This window comes from Alosa sapidissima, chromosome 4, assembly GCF_018492685.1.
Source record: "Alosa sapidissima isolate fAloSap1 chromosome 4, fAloSap1.pri, whole genome shotgun sequence".
NCBI lineage: Eukaryota > Metazoa > Chordata > Actinopteri > Clupeiformes > Clupeidae > Alosa > Alosa sapidissima.
This window is the reverse complement of record NC_055960.1, coordinates 11,692,021-11,708,249: the sequence shown is the minus strand read 5'-3', so window position 1 is coordinate 11,708,249 and position 16,229 is coordinate 11,692,021. Positions and strand designations below refer to the sequence as shown.

General features: G+C 43.2%; 1 protein-coding gene across 1 annotated transcript in view; it reads right to left on the bottom strand.

Moving 5' to 3' along the window:
- The window catches only part of ca16b (carbonic anhydrase XVI b), a 71,329-nt gene extending 55,422 nt beyond the window's left edge, over nucleotides 1-15,907 (bottom strand). The window contains exons 1-2 of the mRNA XM_042089932.1: nucleotides 15,399-15,907; nucleotides 1,062-1,148 (exon numbers count right to left, since the gene is read on the bottom strand). Of these exons, the coding sequence (XP_041945866.1) occupies nucleotides 1,062-1,148; nucleotides 15,399-15,516 (205 nt within the window). The 5' untranslated portion in view covers nucleotides 15,517-15,907. The remainder of the gene's footprint in view (nucleotides 1-1,061; nucleotides 1,149-15,398) is intronic.
- Nucleotides 15,908-16,229: the final 322 nt, after the last annotated feature.

Below are 16,229 nucleotides of genomic sequence, written 5' to 3'. Positions count from 1 at the left end.
TCAGATGTCACCCGATTAGCAGGTCCCGCCAACGCTCTAACTAAAAGCGCTATTGACCAGCCCACACAATGGTTGGGCTGAGCAGAGCTGGGGTCTCAGTGGCCAGAGTAGAACAGGAGGGACATCTGTTGTGAGCCCGCATGGTTTGAGGGGAAAACCATCCCCACAACCAAACCAAACACGATGCCTGGACGAATTCATCGAGGAGGCCATTAACATTCAGACGGTGCGTTTTTCGGATGCCTTCCCTGTCACCTTCACAGACCTAACATGTGGCGAGGGAGGCTCTTTATTTTCAAGCCGAGTGATTAAGCTTCACAGCTACAGATTTGACCATAATACCAGCACACACCCAGGCTTCCAACTTTCAAAGGAAAAAGAGTCCATATCATCTGTCTCCATCTGCTAGCTTCTCAGAAGTCTGTCTGTGGTGTTCGTGCAAGCCTTCTGCTTTGGCACCGACATAGCAGGAAAACAGTCAAACTTTTACAGCTTATCTTCACAAGATGTGTGATTCATTTCAGTGAATCACTGGTGGACCAACTGAAATGAATTCACATTTTTTCATGAAATACTAAAGGGAGAATTGAACAGATGCTTAAATATATAGACAACAACAGTAGTAAAATCAACAACCACAGAAAAAAGAGATCAGTCAGAGATTAGCAATGATACTGTACAAAGAAAAATGATACATATTCACATTTGTTCACCACAACTGTGCTTGCTTCACATTTCAGGTAAGTCAAGTTAAGCATCAGAACACAGGTGCAGACAGTTGCTGCAGGTTGAGGAGCAACGTACTGTACAGTAATGAACAAAGAGTTTAATCTGCATTTTGTTTTTGGCTATAATCCAATTGATGGTGCATAAGCTCCAAAAAAACTGAATAAATGACACACAAGAATGTACTTGAAAATGTGAAAGAGAAAAAATCAAGAAAAACTAAAAGATCCACTTGTGAAATTAACTGTCTGACAGACTTCAAATACATCACAGTGAAAAGTGCTTCAGGTGACCCCTATCCTCAGTGCAAACGGACAGGAGCAACCCGCACTTACCTGAGTATGCCCAGTAGGGCTCTCCCGCCGCCCGGCGACCCCTGGGCCCCGCCACACTCCCCTGACGCCCCAGCCATGGAGAAAGAGCTGCCGAGGGGAGAAAAACACACAGGTCAGGTGATCTGTGTAAACACGTATGTATGACACGTGCACACATACAGTGCAGTAGGATTTGTTTTCATGACAAACTGGCATGTTCACAGAAATTCGCACAAATGTCACAGGAACGTTGGAAAATGAAAGTTCCAACGAATATCTGGATTTATTCAGAGCCTTGTAGATAGGGCTCTGGGTTTACTGAATTCAACATGGAATTTTAGAACATTGAATTGTTGTGGAATGGAATCTTTCGTTAGAATGTTCAAAAACTAACAGCATTTCCTGTGCATGCATGAACATACACTAAAAGAAAGCCTCAATGAAAATATCCATTTAAAAAAGGTTTTAGCCTGTAGAACCTCTGTTTGTGGAAGTGTGCCCAGCAAAACCCCATAATACAAACAAAATGAGAAGATGTCCAGACTGAGTTCTCACTGAGCTGAGCTGACCAGAGTGCTGCTGTGGATGGGGGCTGGGGCATGCTCAGTGTTTTGTCTACTGGGGTAATCAGGAGCAATGATGGTTGTTTCCAATACAGTTCTCCAGACAGGACATTTCAGGAGCCATCACTCAAGGTTCGTTATGAGGCACCAATCTCCGACTCTCAATTTAGCTCCGTGAAGGCGTTTTTTGAAGTAAATGTTATTCTCTTCATTTGATGGGATACAATGAGAAGAGACAGTGTATAAATAAAACAGGGAATTGGGGGGGGAAGGAGCGACGCCGACACAGAAGCAAAGGAGCGTCAATCAACGCTCGCTGGTAACAAACGGGTTCGCCCATCCCGCGAGAGACAGGGCGAGAGAGAGAGAGAGGCAGAGAAAGAGAGAGAGAGAGAGGGAGAGACGGAGACAGTGAGAGAGAGAGACAGAGAAAGAGAGAGACAGGGAGAGAGAGAGGGAAAGATTGAAAGACAGAGAGAGGGAGAGAGAGACAGAGAGAGAGAGAGAGAAAGAGAGCATAGCCAAGTCTCTGTCTCCTTGCCACTCCACTCCAGATAACGGTGGGAAATTAATTTGAACTTTCTTCAAAGCCTAGGGGGAGTTTGTTCCTTCATTTCTTCTGTTTTTTTTTGTCTCCTTCTTTTGTGCAGAGCTTCCCCCATCTTGAGGTAGTCATGCTGGGGCTAGGGGACACAGAAATGAGATGCTTGCACAAACACATTTTCCCATCCTCTGCTCAGCAATTACCAGACGTTGCATCATCACGCATGGGATTAATTAGGCGCGACTGCACTAAGTCGATTCATTCGAGCTCCGCGATTAAGAACGCACCCATTTGTTGGCCTCCCGTCCAGAGTCATTAACACTGAAAGGTTTAAAGGACAGCACTGCAGCGGCCATCGACACAGCGTCATTGAAATGAGAATAATAATTATCAGACATTCAGGTAATGCCAATGACCAGCTCCGAGGTCAGTGGCAATTTATCTGTCGGTCAAGAGTGAGTCAAAATAATAAGCTTGTGTGACCGGAGTGAGCAATCTGCTTTAATTCACTTTCATTTCGCCAGGGCCTAATCTTAGTTAAGGGACTTGATGAAAAGCAGATTCAGTAATCATATACAAATCAGTGACACAGAAGAAGAGCAAATTACTACTGGCATTCATCTTTGCATACCCCCCCCACACAGACACAAATATACACACACATATACACACATGCACATTGCACACACAGGCAGAAACATATGCAAAATAGACGTGGATATGTGTGTGTTAGGTGTATAGGTGTGTGTTAGAAGTGAATACTACTCAGGCTGACATATGAATATGATTTAATACAATCACATATAGCAACAAAATGGCAAAAAACCCACATAGACTGTCTGGAACCTTCCGCTCTGTGAGCGGGTCTGTTTGCTGGTTTTATATCAAATAAAGTGCACCGCTATCTCCGACAGTGATTGAGAGAGAGAGAAAAAAAGGACAGAGAGAGAGAGAGAGATAGGGGAAAAAGAATGAGAGAGATTGATACAGTGAGTGACAGAGAGGAAAGAGGGAGAAAGAGAGGGACAGAGAGGGAGAGATGGAAAGAGAGAGTGAATAGGAGACTGAGGGGCTTTAGATGGATTCTAACAGACAGGTTGAGTGACTGAAAGAATCCTGTTACTTTGATGAAAGTGGGCAGCAGACAGCAGCATGGTAATGGTCTACACCCCCCCCTCCACCCCCCACTGCTGCCCTCCCTCTGGTCAGGAGATTAGGTGAGATTCCGCAAAGCCACACCGAGCCGCACAGCACAAAGGCTCAGGCGACTCTACCTGCGGACACGGATCACACAACACAACGCTGCACAAAGCCGGACGCCAAAAGAACAGAAGCGGGCGGTGCATTTTCAGCTACACGGGGCTTTGTGCTGGTATTCAGCAAAGCACACTAGGCACTGGCTCTCTGTGAGAATAAACAGAGAGAATCACAGAAACGCCAGCCAGGCCCCTAACTGCAGCTTGGCCAAATAAAAAAAGCCCTTTCCACTCAAACCTCCCGGTTAAAAACGCGATCCACTATCCACCTTCTTCTCTATGCATCCAGCAACACTCACAAACAAGCATCATCGCCACCGGAGGCCTCAGAATAGCACCTTTCAAACTACCAGGGGAGGTCACGGCTTTAATTAAGTAAGAGGTCTCCATGGCACCCACATCCACACAAACAGCCCTCAATCACCTGATAGTCAAACACACCACTGACAGCACTGCACACATTCACACAGAGAGGGTTAAAGTGTAGTAATCAAGGATCTTTGATTCACACTTTCCACACACACACACACACACACACACACACACACACACACACACACACACACACACACACACACACACACACACACACACACACAAACACACACACACACTCGCCTGCACGCACGCACACACTTTCCACACACACCCACACACACACACACACACACGCACACACACACACAAAACATGCTAACCCAAAGTGAGAGAGACTGTAAGCGTATGGCTGCACGATTTCGGGAAAATATCTGTTTAATGCGATTTGTATTATGATTTTCGAATGTCAATGAATTGATTCAGTTCAATATTCCAGATGTCTCTAAAATTTGGTGAGCACGCCCGGTGCACAAGAAGCACAGCGCCCCCGACCAACTGTGAAGCTCACCTATCAGAATTTCTGTACCCCTCACGTACTACGCACACCCTCCAACCAGAAGTGACATAGTCAAGGAGGATGCAATTAGTATAAAATGTTTGTATGTATGTATGTGTACGTGTGTGTGTGTGTGTGTGTGTGTGTGTGTCTGTGTCTGTCTGTCTGTGTGTGAACATAGGATAAATATTTCACATGTAAACACACTCTTCACACCTGACCATGACCTTGTGTTGTGTTATAAAGCGTGAGGTTTGTGTGGAGTGAATGGCGGTCCGTCAGCAGGGCCAAAGGGCTCAGCTCACTCATGCACACACACACACACCCATCCATCACTCATCCTTTTTATGAGCCCGCCGCGCTCTCCCCTCTCCCCCCTCCCCACACACCCTTTTTCGCACGGGAGGCACTAAATACGCTGCACAAACATCCCCAAATAGCGAGGCAGACATTTACACGGCATTGGAGAGCACACCGTTTGAAAGGGCATTCACTGCATTTGCAGACATTCGATCCGAAAAGGTCAGGGAGCCTGACGTTGGGCTTTGTGTATGGTACATGACACAGAGGATTCTGTTGCGCTCCGAGCAAGCGACTTTTTGATTTGACAGCATTGCCGAGATATAGATTAGTTGCAAACAAAAAATGCCAAAATCTGATTTCCTGTACATCAGAATTAGTCTCTCTAGCAGTAAACAAAATAGGCAGTCTGAATGTTTTGCAGTGATACCGCATCCAGGTCAAATGGAGAGGACACAGCAAACGTAAAGTGAGCTCTTACACAACCTGCTTTCAGAGGACAGCCTATATATCGCAGCAAATTGACCTAACTCGAAAAATAAGTCTCTTGACCAAAACAAAGTGTTCTGCGGGCACTTGAAGTTCTCTCCACTCTCCCTTCCATCTCCTGGACTGTAATGCGGCGTTCAGGAAAGCAAGCGAGGCTGGAGCCGACCTGCTTTCTGTACCTGCTGGGCTACATTAGTCTCCTCTGTCGCCAGGATACGAACGATTGCGTACAGCAGCTCTGACAGCTCGCAGGTACCTGCCACTCCACACAGTGACACCCGCTGTCAGCTAGCTGGACGGGATGGAGTGGAGAGTTGTCTCCTGAGGCCGCACCCCTCTGCTTGATAAACCCCACAGCTCTTAGAGCGAGTCAAGGGGAGATGTGCTTAGATGGCTGTCCCCTCTTCACTACTCTGAATACTGTTGTCTTGAGTATCGATTACCTGGGAGGATACATTAATATATGGAGACCAAGTGAAACTAATCCTGTCCAGTGTGGTAAACTAACCTCTATCCAATTGATATGGGTATACACGTATGCAATGCATTGGCAATTCTCCCACTGTCTTCCCTACATTAAACAAGGAGCTAAAGATATGTGCCACATATCCTTCCAGAACAGCTGCCACCTTAAGCAAATGAGGTGTTGTTGGCATTAAATCCTGCTCACTCTGAATAATTTATCAACAAGGTATGGTATGTGAGGAGGGTAAAATGGGTTTGTTTATGGGAGATTATGTCGTGGATCAAAATCTGCAGTCAACAGTCAAACCTTTTTTTGTTAAGTTGCAGGCAATCCTATGTACAAACAATACTATTAAGATTGGATCACTGTAAGAGAGGCCCACCTTGCTGGTGTGTGTGTGTGTGTGTGTGTGTGTGTGTGTGTGTGTGTATGTGTTAGGATGACCTTCTGCTGACCTCTCATATCTTCCAATCAGAGTCAAACAGCAAACAGATAAGACCAGGATGGCTTTTAAGTCTGACATGAGAGAGTCACAAGACAACACGTGCCTTTTGAAAAAATCATTCAGGCATCTGTGAGCGTGAGAGAGAGAGAGAGAGAGAGAGAGAAAACAAATTACGCTGAACTAAGCCATGATGCTCAGCTCTATTTGAATCTGCTTACTGCGACTGCTCTACTGTTTGCATGCAGAAACGCTGATAAGTTAAAAATGCAGTAATCAGATTAGAGTAGGTCGATGCATCATGCTAGACAATGTTTTTATAAAAGTCACTCTGTGTAGGAGATAAGTCTTACTTACTGATGTTTACTTTAAGTATGTATAAGTATATTTCTTGAATTTCCCCATGGGGAACAATAAAGTATCTATCTATCTATCTATCTATCTATCTATCTATCTATCTGTATCCAATGTCATGGCAATACATATTATTAACTGGTTATTTATTTGTTCAATTATTTATTTATGTATCTATTTATTTGTTTATTTATGTATTCATTTTTTGATAGGGACAGTGTAATTTAAAATAGTTCAAATATGAAGCATGAAACTGATGAGAGTTTAAAACTTTTTGTTCATATTACAATTCCCTTCATATTAATTTGTAACTATTTTCCCTATTATATTCCTGTAGTAGATAATATTCCTGAAATATATCTAACAGTAAACACTGAGACAACCTAAAAATGGTTAACGCACAGCCAGTCTGACTCTGTACAATATATATACAGTACCCTTGTCCGGGGCGAGTCCCTCAGCTTACAACACAATTGCTCTGAACCCTCCACAGTATGAAACCCAGATTCATTGTGTGCTCCGAACACTAACATCCTGGCTTTATCCTGTATTTATGGAAATAGTGATGACCCATTGTTTCATTGTCTGCTGACAGATCTAACCTATTTTAGAGGGCCCCTACTGAAAGACTTCCTGAGGGAAAGTCAATGCTGAATGAGGCGCAGCAGCACTCTATTTAAGCTCCGCACAGGATCCATCGCCTTCCTGTCCTGTCCGAAAGCCACTCGCGCCCTGGCAGTCGCTCGCGTCTGAGCACGTACGTATGTCTTATTACACATATACATTACAACTCGACAATTAGGACGGCCCCTCGAAGCCACTCGCCAGGACTCATCGGCATAAAGTATACTGAAGCAAATTAACTCAGCAGACTGGCGAAGCTTAATGATCTACCAACACACGGATTAAGTCAATCAAGGGCCTAGGTAAACCATTTTAAAAGAATTAATCAAATGTTGGGAGTCGGATTAAAGAGCACACAGTGCTTTGGGCAGCTGGTCTCCATTAAGGCCAGCCGCTAAACAATAAAGAAAAAATATGTCCTATGTATTTTAAGATTTAATCTTTAAAATTTAAAGTAAAAAAGCAGACATATCTGATGTTTGTTTTTATAGTGCAGCTGAATCAAATGGATAAATGAAAGAGTTTGTGACAAATTCTGTGATTCAAAACAAACATGCCAATTGAGTAAGACAATGAAAATTATACAGTACTGATAGCATTTCATGCGCGAAGCTATCATCTAACAATGAATTTAAGGCTGTATGAAATTTGAACTCCCTTTCTCATTTACCATGGAAAGACACACAGAGGGAATAATGACAGAGAGTGAAGGAGGGAGTGAGACAGAAAGAGAGAGAGAGAGAGAGAGAAGAAGAGCTTTAAGTTTTTCTTGCACGCATGAGTAGGGATGTGTCTTTGATAGTCCTGAAAGGGGAGTGAGGCTGAAGATGATACGAGCACTTGAAGCAAAGAGCCTCACAACGCTCCCCCACCCCACAATCAGCCTGCCCATCAATCATCGCAGCTTAAGATAATATCCCTCCATCTTAAAATAACACAGCTCGACTCAATAATGGATGCGCACGTCACAATGAGTCGTCGGTTAATTAAGGTGATTATGATCTGAGCACAAGCTTCATTCTGATGGCCTTAATGCCACAACAACTGTCAAGGACTATGCGCCATGAAGTGAAAACTATTTCGCTACTCTTTCAGTCTCAAAGGCATGTTATAGCAGCCGTAGAAACTCCAGTAGTATGGTAACTTTGGCAGTGAGGAACAGAAAGTGCATACACAAGGCTCTGGTTATTAATGGGAATAGGCAATAGGGTTCTTTAAACTGGGTGTATTAGTTAAGGATCTTGTTAGTGACAGTTCATAGAGTGTTCATTGGCCAGTGGAGTGTGGCAATAATGTGGCTCATCACTGCTGATCACAACTACTCCCTAATAGTATCCCATTTCCCATTTCCCAGCACTTGCTGATTACTTTAGACTTACTACATTGCAGTTCCCCAGGCCTCAAGCTTCACATAAACAGGGCCATGTCACTATTAATGATTATACACATGATATCGCATTAACAAGGTTTATTCCTATTGGTTACCTCCTACTCCTATACATTTCTACCTATGTTAACTTTACACTATACCTTAGGAAGGAAGGGTTATTTAATTATCTGGCATGAAGGTGAGATATTAAGGGGAGTGGCTGGGGAGTTGCTGCCTGCTGCAGCCATACAGTAACTCTGACATCAGTAATGGCCACCTTTAACCACAATAAATGCCTGCTATAAATAAAATCATCGTAGCGTTTCATGTCCGACCCTCAAAGCTTCAACACACCCTCTTTCAGTCTCATGTGTTTCAACAACACACACACACACACACACACACACACACACAAATGTTCAAAAAACCTATTGTGGTGAAGACAAAAACAGCATTTATAATCAATATGCAACATTTATCCAAGTAATCATCCTATTCACAGTACTATTTGTTGGAAGGAAGAGATCCTTTGTGATGGGGATGGGCAGGATTTAGTTATTGAATGTATTGTGTTCCTCGCAAGAGTAAATAATAATTTATCACAAAGCCAAATGCAATCAGGGAAGTTCCTCCTTTCAAGTTTGCTTACAGCGAATGAGGCTGTGGGAAAACTAACAGAGAAAGAGAGAGAGAGAGAGAGAGAGAGAGAGAGAGAGAGAGAGAGAGACTAGCTCTCTATAATTGGTCCCCTGAAAATGAGGACATATGCATTTACTTCCTTCCGCTCAGAAATAAAGACACGCAAGGCTTCTCTTCTTAGAGGCTTTTCGTTCGGGGCGGGCGTCTAAGTGCCTTCAATAGAACATTTGCTGAGAGGTTTAAAGGCACTTCAACGGCTTGCTTGTTTGAGGGGATCTCTTGGGTCTAATCCGTCAGATTTGGAACACTTAGACCAGTGTAATGCTAATTCAGAAGGGTACTCTCCAAATAAAACAAAACGTCATCCATGTAGAAAAGACAAACGGATTGGGATTAAGAGCTCTAAACAGAGTGCATTACAGTGCACATGAGCACCACTGAGACTAATGGCACTGCGCCAATCGCTGTGCCCAGTCTCATCTCCATTGGTCAGAAGACAAGCACAACACAGGGCAAAAAAGCTTAAACAGAACCAAATATTGATTACGTGTATGAAACAATAACTGCTGTATGAAGAATCATATACAATTTTTTGTTTGTAAGACCACTATTGCCACACTTGCAATATGCACTGCGACACAGTGAAACACATATTTGTAGTATCATAAAGTGTTAGCAACTTCCATCATAACTTGCACAGAATACAGGATTAAAAAAGCTTATCCAAAGCATCAGATAAGAAAGTTTATCGGTGTTGTTCTTAACACAGGTTTCACTAATCACTAATATCCAACTACATTTGCTGATATGCAGTGGGCTCTTGAGTCAATAATGGTCCAGTAATTAACCCAGGTCTCACAATAATGAGATTTTCTGTTGGGCAGGTTATTGAACATGTGTCTGGGTGCTGCGTGACAGGAAACACGCTACAGTGGTTACAGCAAAAGAGATATGAGTACACACACACCTCTGAGGACTCCCTTTAAGTAAGCATAAGCTGTGGTGCACTGGTCCTCAAGTGTTCCCAGGTAAGAGAAATCTATTGTTATGGTTATGGTTATGGTTATGGATTTAGCAGACGCCTTTGTCCAAAGCGACAATGCATTGACTGCACCTCAATAAAATGGCTAGTTTGAAACGTGTATTGAGTGAAACGGGAGTGACGTGATATACTCGTTATCATCTTTCTATTCTTCCTCCACATGTTGGAACACGGCAGCCACAAATGAAGAGCTGTTCGCGTGTGGCGCGTCGTGATCCTGTGAGCTCAATAAGACACTGCCCTGGCTGAGACTCTCTCCTGTGTCATCAGAATTTCTAAAAAAAAAAATTAAAAAATAAAAAAACCACGGACGGACCCACATATGGCCTCTGCTGCGGGCAGGACACAGAGCCTGGGCACCGGGCAGATTATGCGGTGGCCCACTGCGTGGACAAAATGCACTTTCCACATTTCCTGCCTGGTCTCCTGGTGCTAACAAGCTGCTGGGGTGGCAGATTTCTGAGCTTCCAAGGTGATCACCTCAATAGAGAGGTTGTCTGCTCTGTGACTCATGCAAGCATACGTAACAAAACCAACAGCTAATCCTGATCAACCATGTCCAGCGCCAGATTCCACACAAATATGAGTCTCTCTCTCTCTCTCTCTCTCTCTCTCTCTCTCTCTCTCTAAGGTGGCTGGAAAAATCCAATGGCAAAGCATGGCAGACTTGGACAGACTGAAGAGTTTTAGGGCAGGGGTGTTTAATTTTTAAAGTGATTCACAGGAGCAAATATTTTCTGTTAGGTTTCAGTGGTGGTTCCCTAGGTGTCTGAGACAGTGGTAGAGAAAGAATAACCTTTTCTCCTTCTTTATTGTGGGAATACTGTAAATGCATGTTATGTGAATATTTTTTGTTATATACCACTAATTTGTGTTGAAGGGCGTTTGATTTTATCATCACCACATTTTAAAACCTGGCCAATATGCCCTGTGTAAAACTGAACTGTAAAAATAAGTTACTTTACTCTGCATAATTCTGGGATGTTACATAAACACAATTTGAACACTCTATGACATGTGAAAGGATGCTTACAGTAGCTTGCATGACTCTAACATTACAGTATTCCCCCAAAGTGTACAATCTTTACATAAAGCCCACAGGTGTTAAATTAGCGAAACTCGTGATTCATATGAGCATGGCAGCCAGCTAAGTGGAATCAGGCTCTGATCATTGGAATCTAATTAAGAAGTCCCGCCAAGAACAGAGAGCTGTGGGCCACCTTCCATAGACCAGACGTGCTCTACTGGCAAAAGATGTCGAAACCCTCTCCACTGGTTAAACTCGCTCTCTCTCTCTCAGCTCATCTCTCTCTTCCTCTCTCTCTCAGCAAAAGAAAACTCAACATACCCCAATGACTCAAGCATTAGCAGAGGAGAAAAATGGCAGCCTGATCTACAATCTAAAATATGGATTTGGATCAATGCATTCCATTACTTTTAATGCTTCCATGTTATTGATTTTCTCTCTGGCTGCAATTAAATGATTTACTGCCTCTTGTATTCAGGAGATGATCCTGGAGATGTCCAGAGGAGAAAGGAGGAGAGAGAGCGAGGGACCCCATTCTGATTTCATTACAGCTCTGTCCTCTCACTCACTCGCTCGCCGGCGAGAGCAGACCTCGTTAGGAACGACTGGAGAGTCCAGCGGAGAGCACGAAGGACAGTAAAGCATTAAAATGATAACAAAGACGGACGCGGGGCCCTTGATGCATTCCGTGTCGACCCTCTCTTTCCTGCTCTACTCATCACCTGTCAGGTTGAAGGTTGCTGTCCCATTCTGCAGAACACTCCGCACCGCACCGCATGGCCCCCTCTGGCAGTCAGCGGGCGAGCGCATAGCCCTGTGGTCATTATTAGATCTGTGCGGCGTGAGCATGTGCAGGTGTGTGTTAACACACACACACACACACACGCACACACACACAAATACAGCATACAAGTCCCACTTACTCAGACAGCACAGCACTTGGAACAAATAGCCATGCTCAAACACACACACACACACACGCACACACACAAATACAGCATACAAGTCCCACTTACTCAGACAGCACAGCACTTGAACAAATAGCCATGCTCAAACACACACACACACACACACACACACACACGCGCATAAAATCACACAGTCCTGTATTTTTGCCATATAATTGTGGTTGGTATTTCATGTGAATGATTAGTGATGCAAATACAAGAGAATAAATTATGAGACAATAAACAGAGACAAAAATATGCAGGATGAGGAATAAACCTTTTTTCCTCTCAGCAGGCAACTTATCATGCATATAAACACATTTAAAACTGTCAGTTAGATCATAGAGGAGATACTGAGAAAGCAGTTCTGCTAATGTGTTATATAGTTTCTTTTCATAGGAAATTTTCCCTTTAGAAAGCTAATACATAGGCTTACAACATTACTGTTACTTCCACTACTAGTAGTACTACAACTATTTCATTCCAATTCCAATTTCCTGTGTATGTCTTTAAACGAAAAATATATAATTTCAACATGCTCACTTTGTGGCAGACAATATATCCAATGGATATTTAATTCAATTTGACATTCACTAATACTGTATAACCTTTTACAGTAAATGAGAAAGGCATGGAAAATGGATATTGTCCAACTTGTTGAAAATGTTGTCAGATCATGTCACTTCCTGACAGTAACTGCTCCCTGTGCTATCACTGCTAAGAAGCAAATTAAATGAGAGTGACACAGTCATCGGGGCATAAAGTAAAACTGTTATATCTAATACAGGATATTTACAACACTAGCTGAGCTTAACAGATGAAAAATCAGTGTCACTTATTTCAAATTTGATTTCAGTTGTAAAGCTGATATTAGTGAGGGCTTTCTGTGCTTGCATTCAATGCCACCATTGTGAGAGTCTGGTTGAATGGGACAACATGGTCTGCCGTTCTCATTAAATTCTACACACACACACACACACAAACACACACACACACACACACACACACACACACACACACACACACACATACAAAATAAGTCAGAACACATAAACACACAAACACATACATGCATTGCATACACATTTACCACATTTGTCACATCATTGCAACAGTTATGGAAAGGAGGAAAGGAGGATGGTTTAAAAAGCAAACACACACACACACACGCACACACACGCACACGCACGCACACACACACACACACACACACACACACACACACACACACACACACACACACACACACACACACACACACACACACACACACTCACACAGACACATACAATGAAGCTGACACTGAAACACAAAATTCCATAAACAAAGAGACTTATATAATAGGGAAATCCCAACCCTTCCTAAACCAAATAATCCAGCATGCCTTCAACTCTGGAGCTTTGATAAAACAATGGGAACATATTCTAAAGCAGCACAGATTACCATCGCCACAGTACTGCTCGGCCAAGAGTCCAGCCTTGGCAAAACAGTCTGGAGTCCCAAGACCTATCATCATTTATGAAGGCCTGGGCCAAACATCACACATCCGGGTTTACTCACATGCTCCCACTGCCACCACAGCTCTCCTCTCTCCTCTCCAGCCTTAGCAGTGGTGAACTAGAATACCATTCATCAGAACCACTGGAGTCATATAGAAATCAAGTAGAGCAAACAGACCCAGTGAAAAGGGAAAGGGGGAGAGTGACACTTTTCTCACAGCACACACTAATTCCCACTCCCATTCCCATCATCAGTACCATAAAAGCACCTGATGATACAGAGAGTGAAAACCCCCATCGGCTGCTACTGACTGAGATTACTTTTACACCATCCATTTCAAAGGACTAAAATGAACCTTTGACAAAGACTGAGAATGCATTCAACCCTATCCTATTTCAATCTACATGATCTGACAGAAAGTTAAAGAATATGAAAAGAGGACAACAACTGTCTGAGATGCACATCTATTCAGCTGACAGAATCCAAGTAAAACAGGAGTAGGATGCATAAACTTGATTGACAGCCACTGTCAGTGCCTTAAGCCATCATCTTGTAAGAGGGGCATGACTAGAAGCACATATTAACTATATTAAAGATTTTAAAAGCCTGAGGGAAGGTAGACCAAAAGGGTAGAGTTATCTAAGCAACAAGAATCCTCTGATGAACATACTGCTGCTGCCAAAGGAACACCAAACTGATCATACACAGGGATGGATTACTGCACGGGCCTACCGGGCCCAGGCCCAGGGGCCCAAGGGGTCAGGGGGCCCTGAAGACCAAGCCTTTGCATGGAATCATTGCCTCAATATCAACAAATCAGGATGTAGGCTATGAATCTGATTGAATTTAGTATTGTCCATCCCCAACATGCACCAGAATACAGGAAATCACATCAAACAAATTACAAATCACACATATACGACAATAAGTGGGGGCCCCCCTACATCTGGGCCCAGGGGCCCGAAAGTTCATAATCCGCCCATGATCATACATGTGGGTCAAATCAAACGGTAAGTCTTTTGCATGATTGTTGTCCTGATTGTTGCCTGGTTATTCATAACCTTGTATCATCTGCTACTGCTACAAAGTTTAAATGAACCAGGTCATCTAAAGGATATATGGAGAATCCTCACACAGAGGCCTATCATTACAGTAAAGTCAGCCATGCATCCTTTTTTTCCTCCGAAATGAATCGAATTAATTTAAACCTCCATTCAGATATATGTAAAATTACAGGAATAGCCTACTTCCCCCAAGGTCATTTACATGAATTATATCTGGACCAGTGACCGTTGGTCGAGTTTGGCTAAAAATGTCATCCTATATATGTTTAATCAATTTAGTCCTTTCATAGGGATGTTGTGTTCAGACTGAAAAATATAACACAAACGAGAGCAAACATTACGCATAGCGTAGTTGTCCCATTGGTTTTACAGCCCGAAAAGGCCTATCATTAGGTCTACAGGACATTCGATGTTAAAGCTGCCATTCAGACACCTGTTCACACACCACCTCGAATCTGGTACCAAAATTACTTTACAGCGCACATTCATCTCCATCGACTCAAGCCGGTAGGTTAAGCTACATCTACAAAACTGGTGGGTGAACAGCGTTTCACCAATACTCTCTCGAAACAGTGTGTCTATAGTCTCACGTCTCAGTTAATTTGCGTTAGTAATATGAAGCATTTACTACTAAATTAAGCTTTTAATAGGCTACTCTGAAAATGAACACAAAATCTTCGGCTATGGTTCTTTTTGACTCGAACACAACAGATAGGCTGACCATTCATGAAAACGGTGAGACCTCCTGTAATTGAAGCGTTAATACTGATACTTTTAGCATTATCTACGTAAAAATGAAACGAGACATGAAAAGGGAAAAGTTAATGTGGACTGTTTAGCATGGAGAAGATGACTTACCGGGATCACAACTGCCCGATAGAACAAGGAGAGCTGACAAAATCGAACACAAGATCCCGCAACAGCAGGATACCAATGGTCTTCGCATGTCCGAATATGCACCGCGCACAAAAGCCATTGACGAGTGAAATTCAACGTAAAAAAATATATGCACTGGACAGAGAGAATGTCACGGCAGTAGCGGCATCAGTTGTTAGCGGGTTGCGCCGTAACTCATTCTGTCTTGCAGTCTGAGGGACATTCAGTGTACCACCCGTACCACTAAGCCCTCGGTTTCGCCTTCCAAACTAGATTTTCTAACATTCCCTCAAGTTATTCCTGACCGTTGGGGTCAACTGACTCGCTTCTTGTCACTGTTCTATGGGTAAACATAGAGCATGTTCTCCGTCCTTCCAGCCGGCGAGTTGCGGACCCTGCATTGGCAATGCTTCTCCGCCAGGAAGTAACCGACATGTGAGCTTGGCTCCTGTGGCAAAATAAGGAATACAGACAGCACGGGATGGGAGGAGATTCAGACCCTGCTGGATCCTAGCGCCGGAGAAGACAAGAAAACAATCACTCCAGTCGAGAAGGAGACGTCAGCTCGGGACTCGGACGATAAACAGTAATCTTCACATTACTATCGTTCCCTACATATTCCCAGTGAATCTAAAGTGCCTCGTCCATCTGTCCTGATGGCAGTACTGCTATGTCTTGAATGCCTTCTTTTCAAAAAGACTTTGTGCATTCCGTAGTTTTTTAAATTGGGATCATCATCCTCATCCATTTTGTGGCATTTCGTGCCATATGTGTATCTTATACATTTGATTACATTATACATTTTTCTTTCTT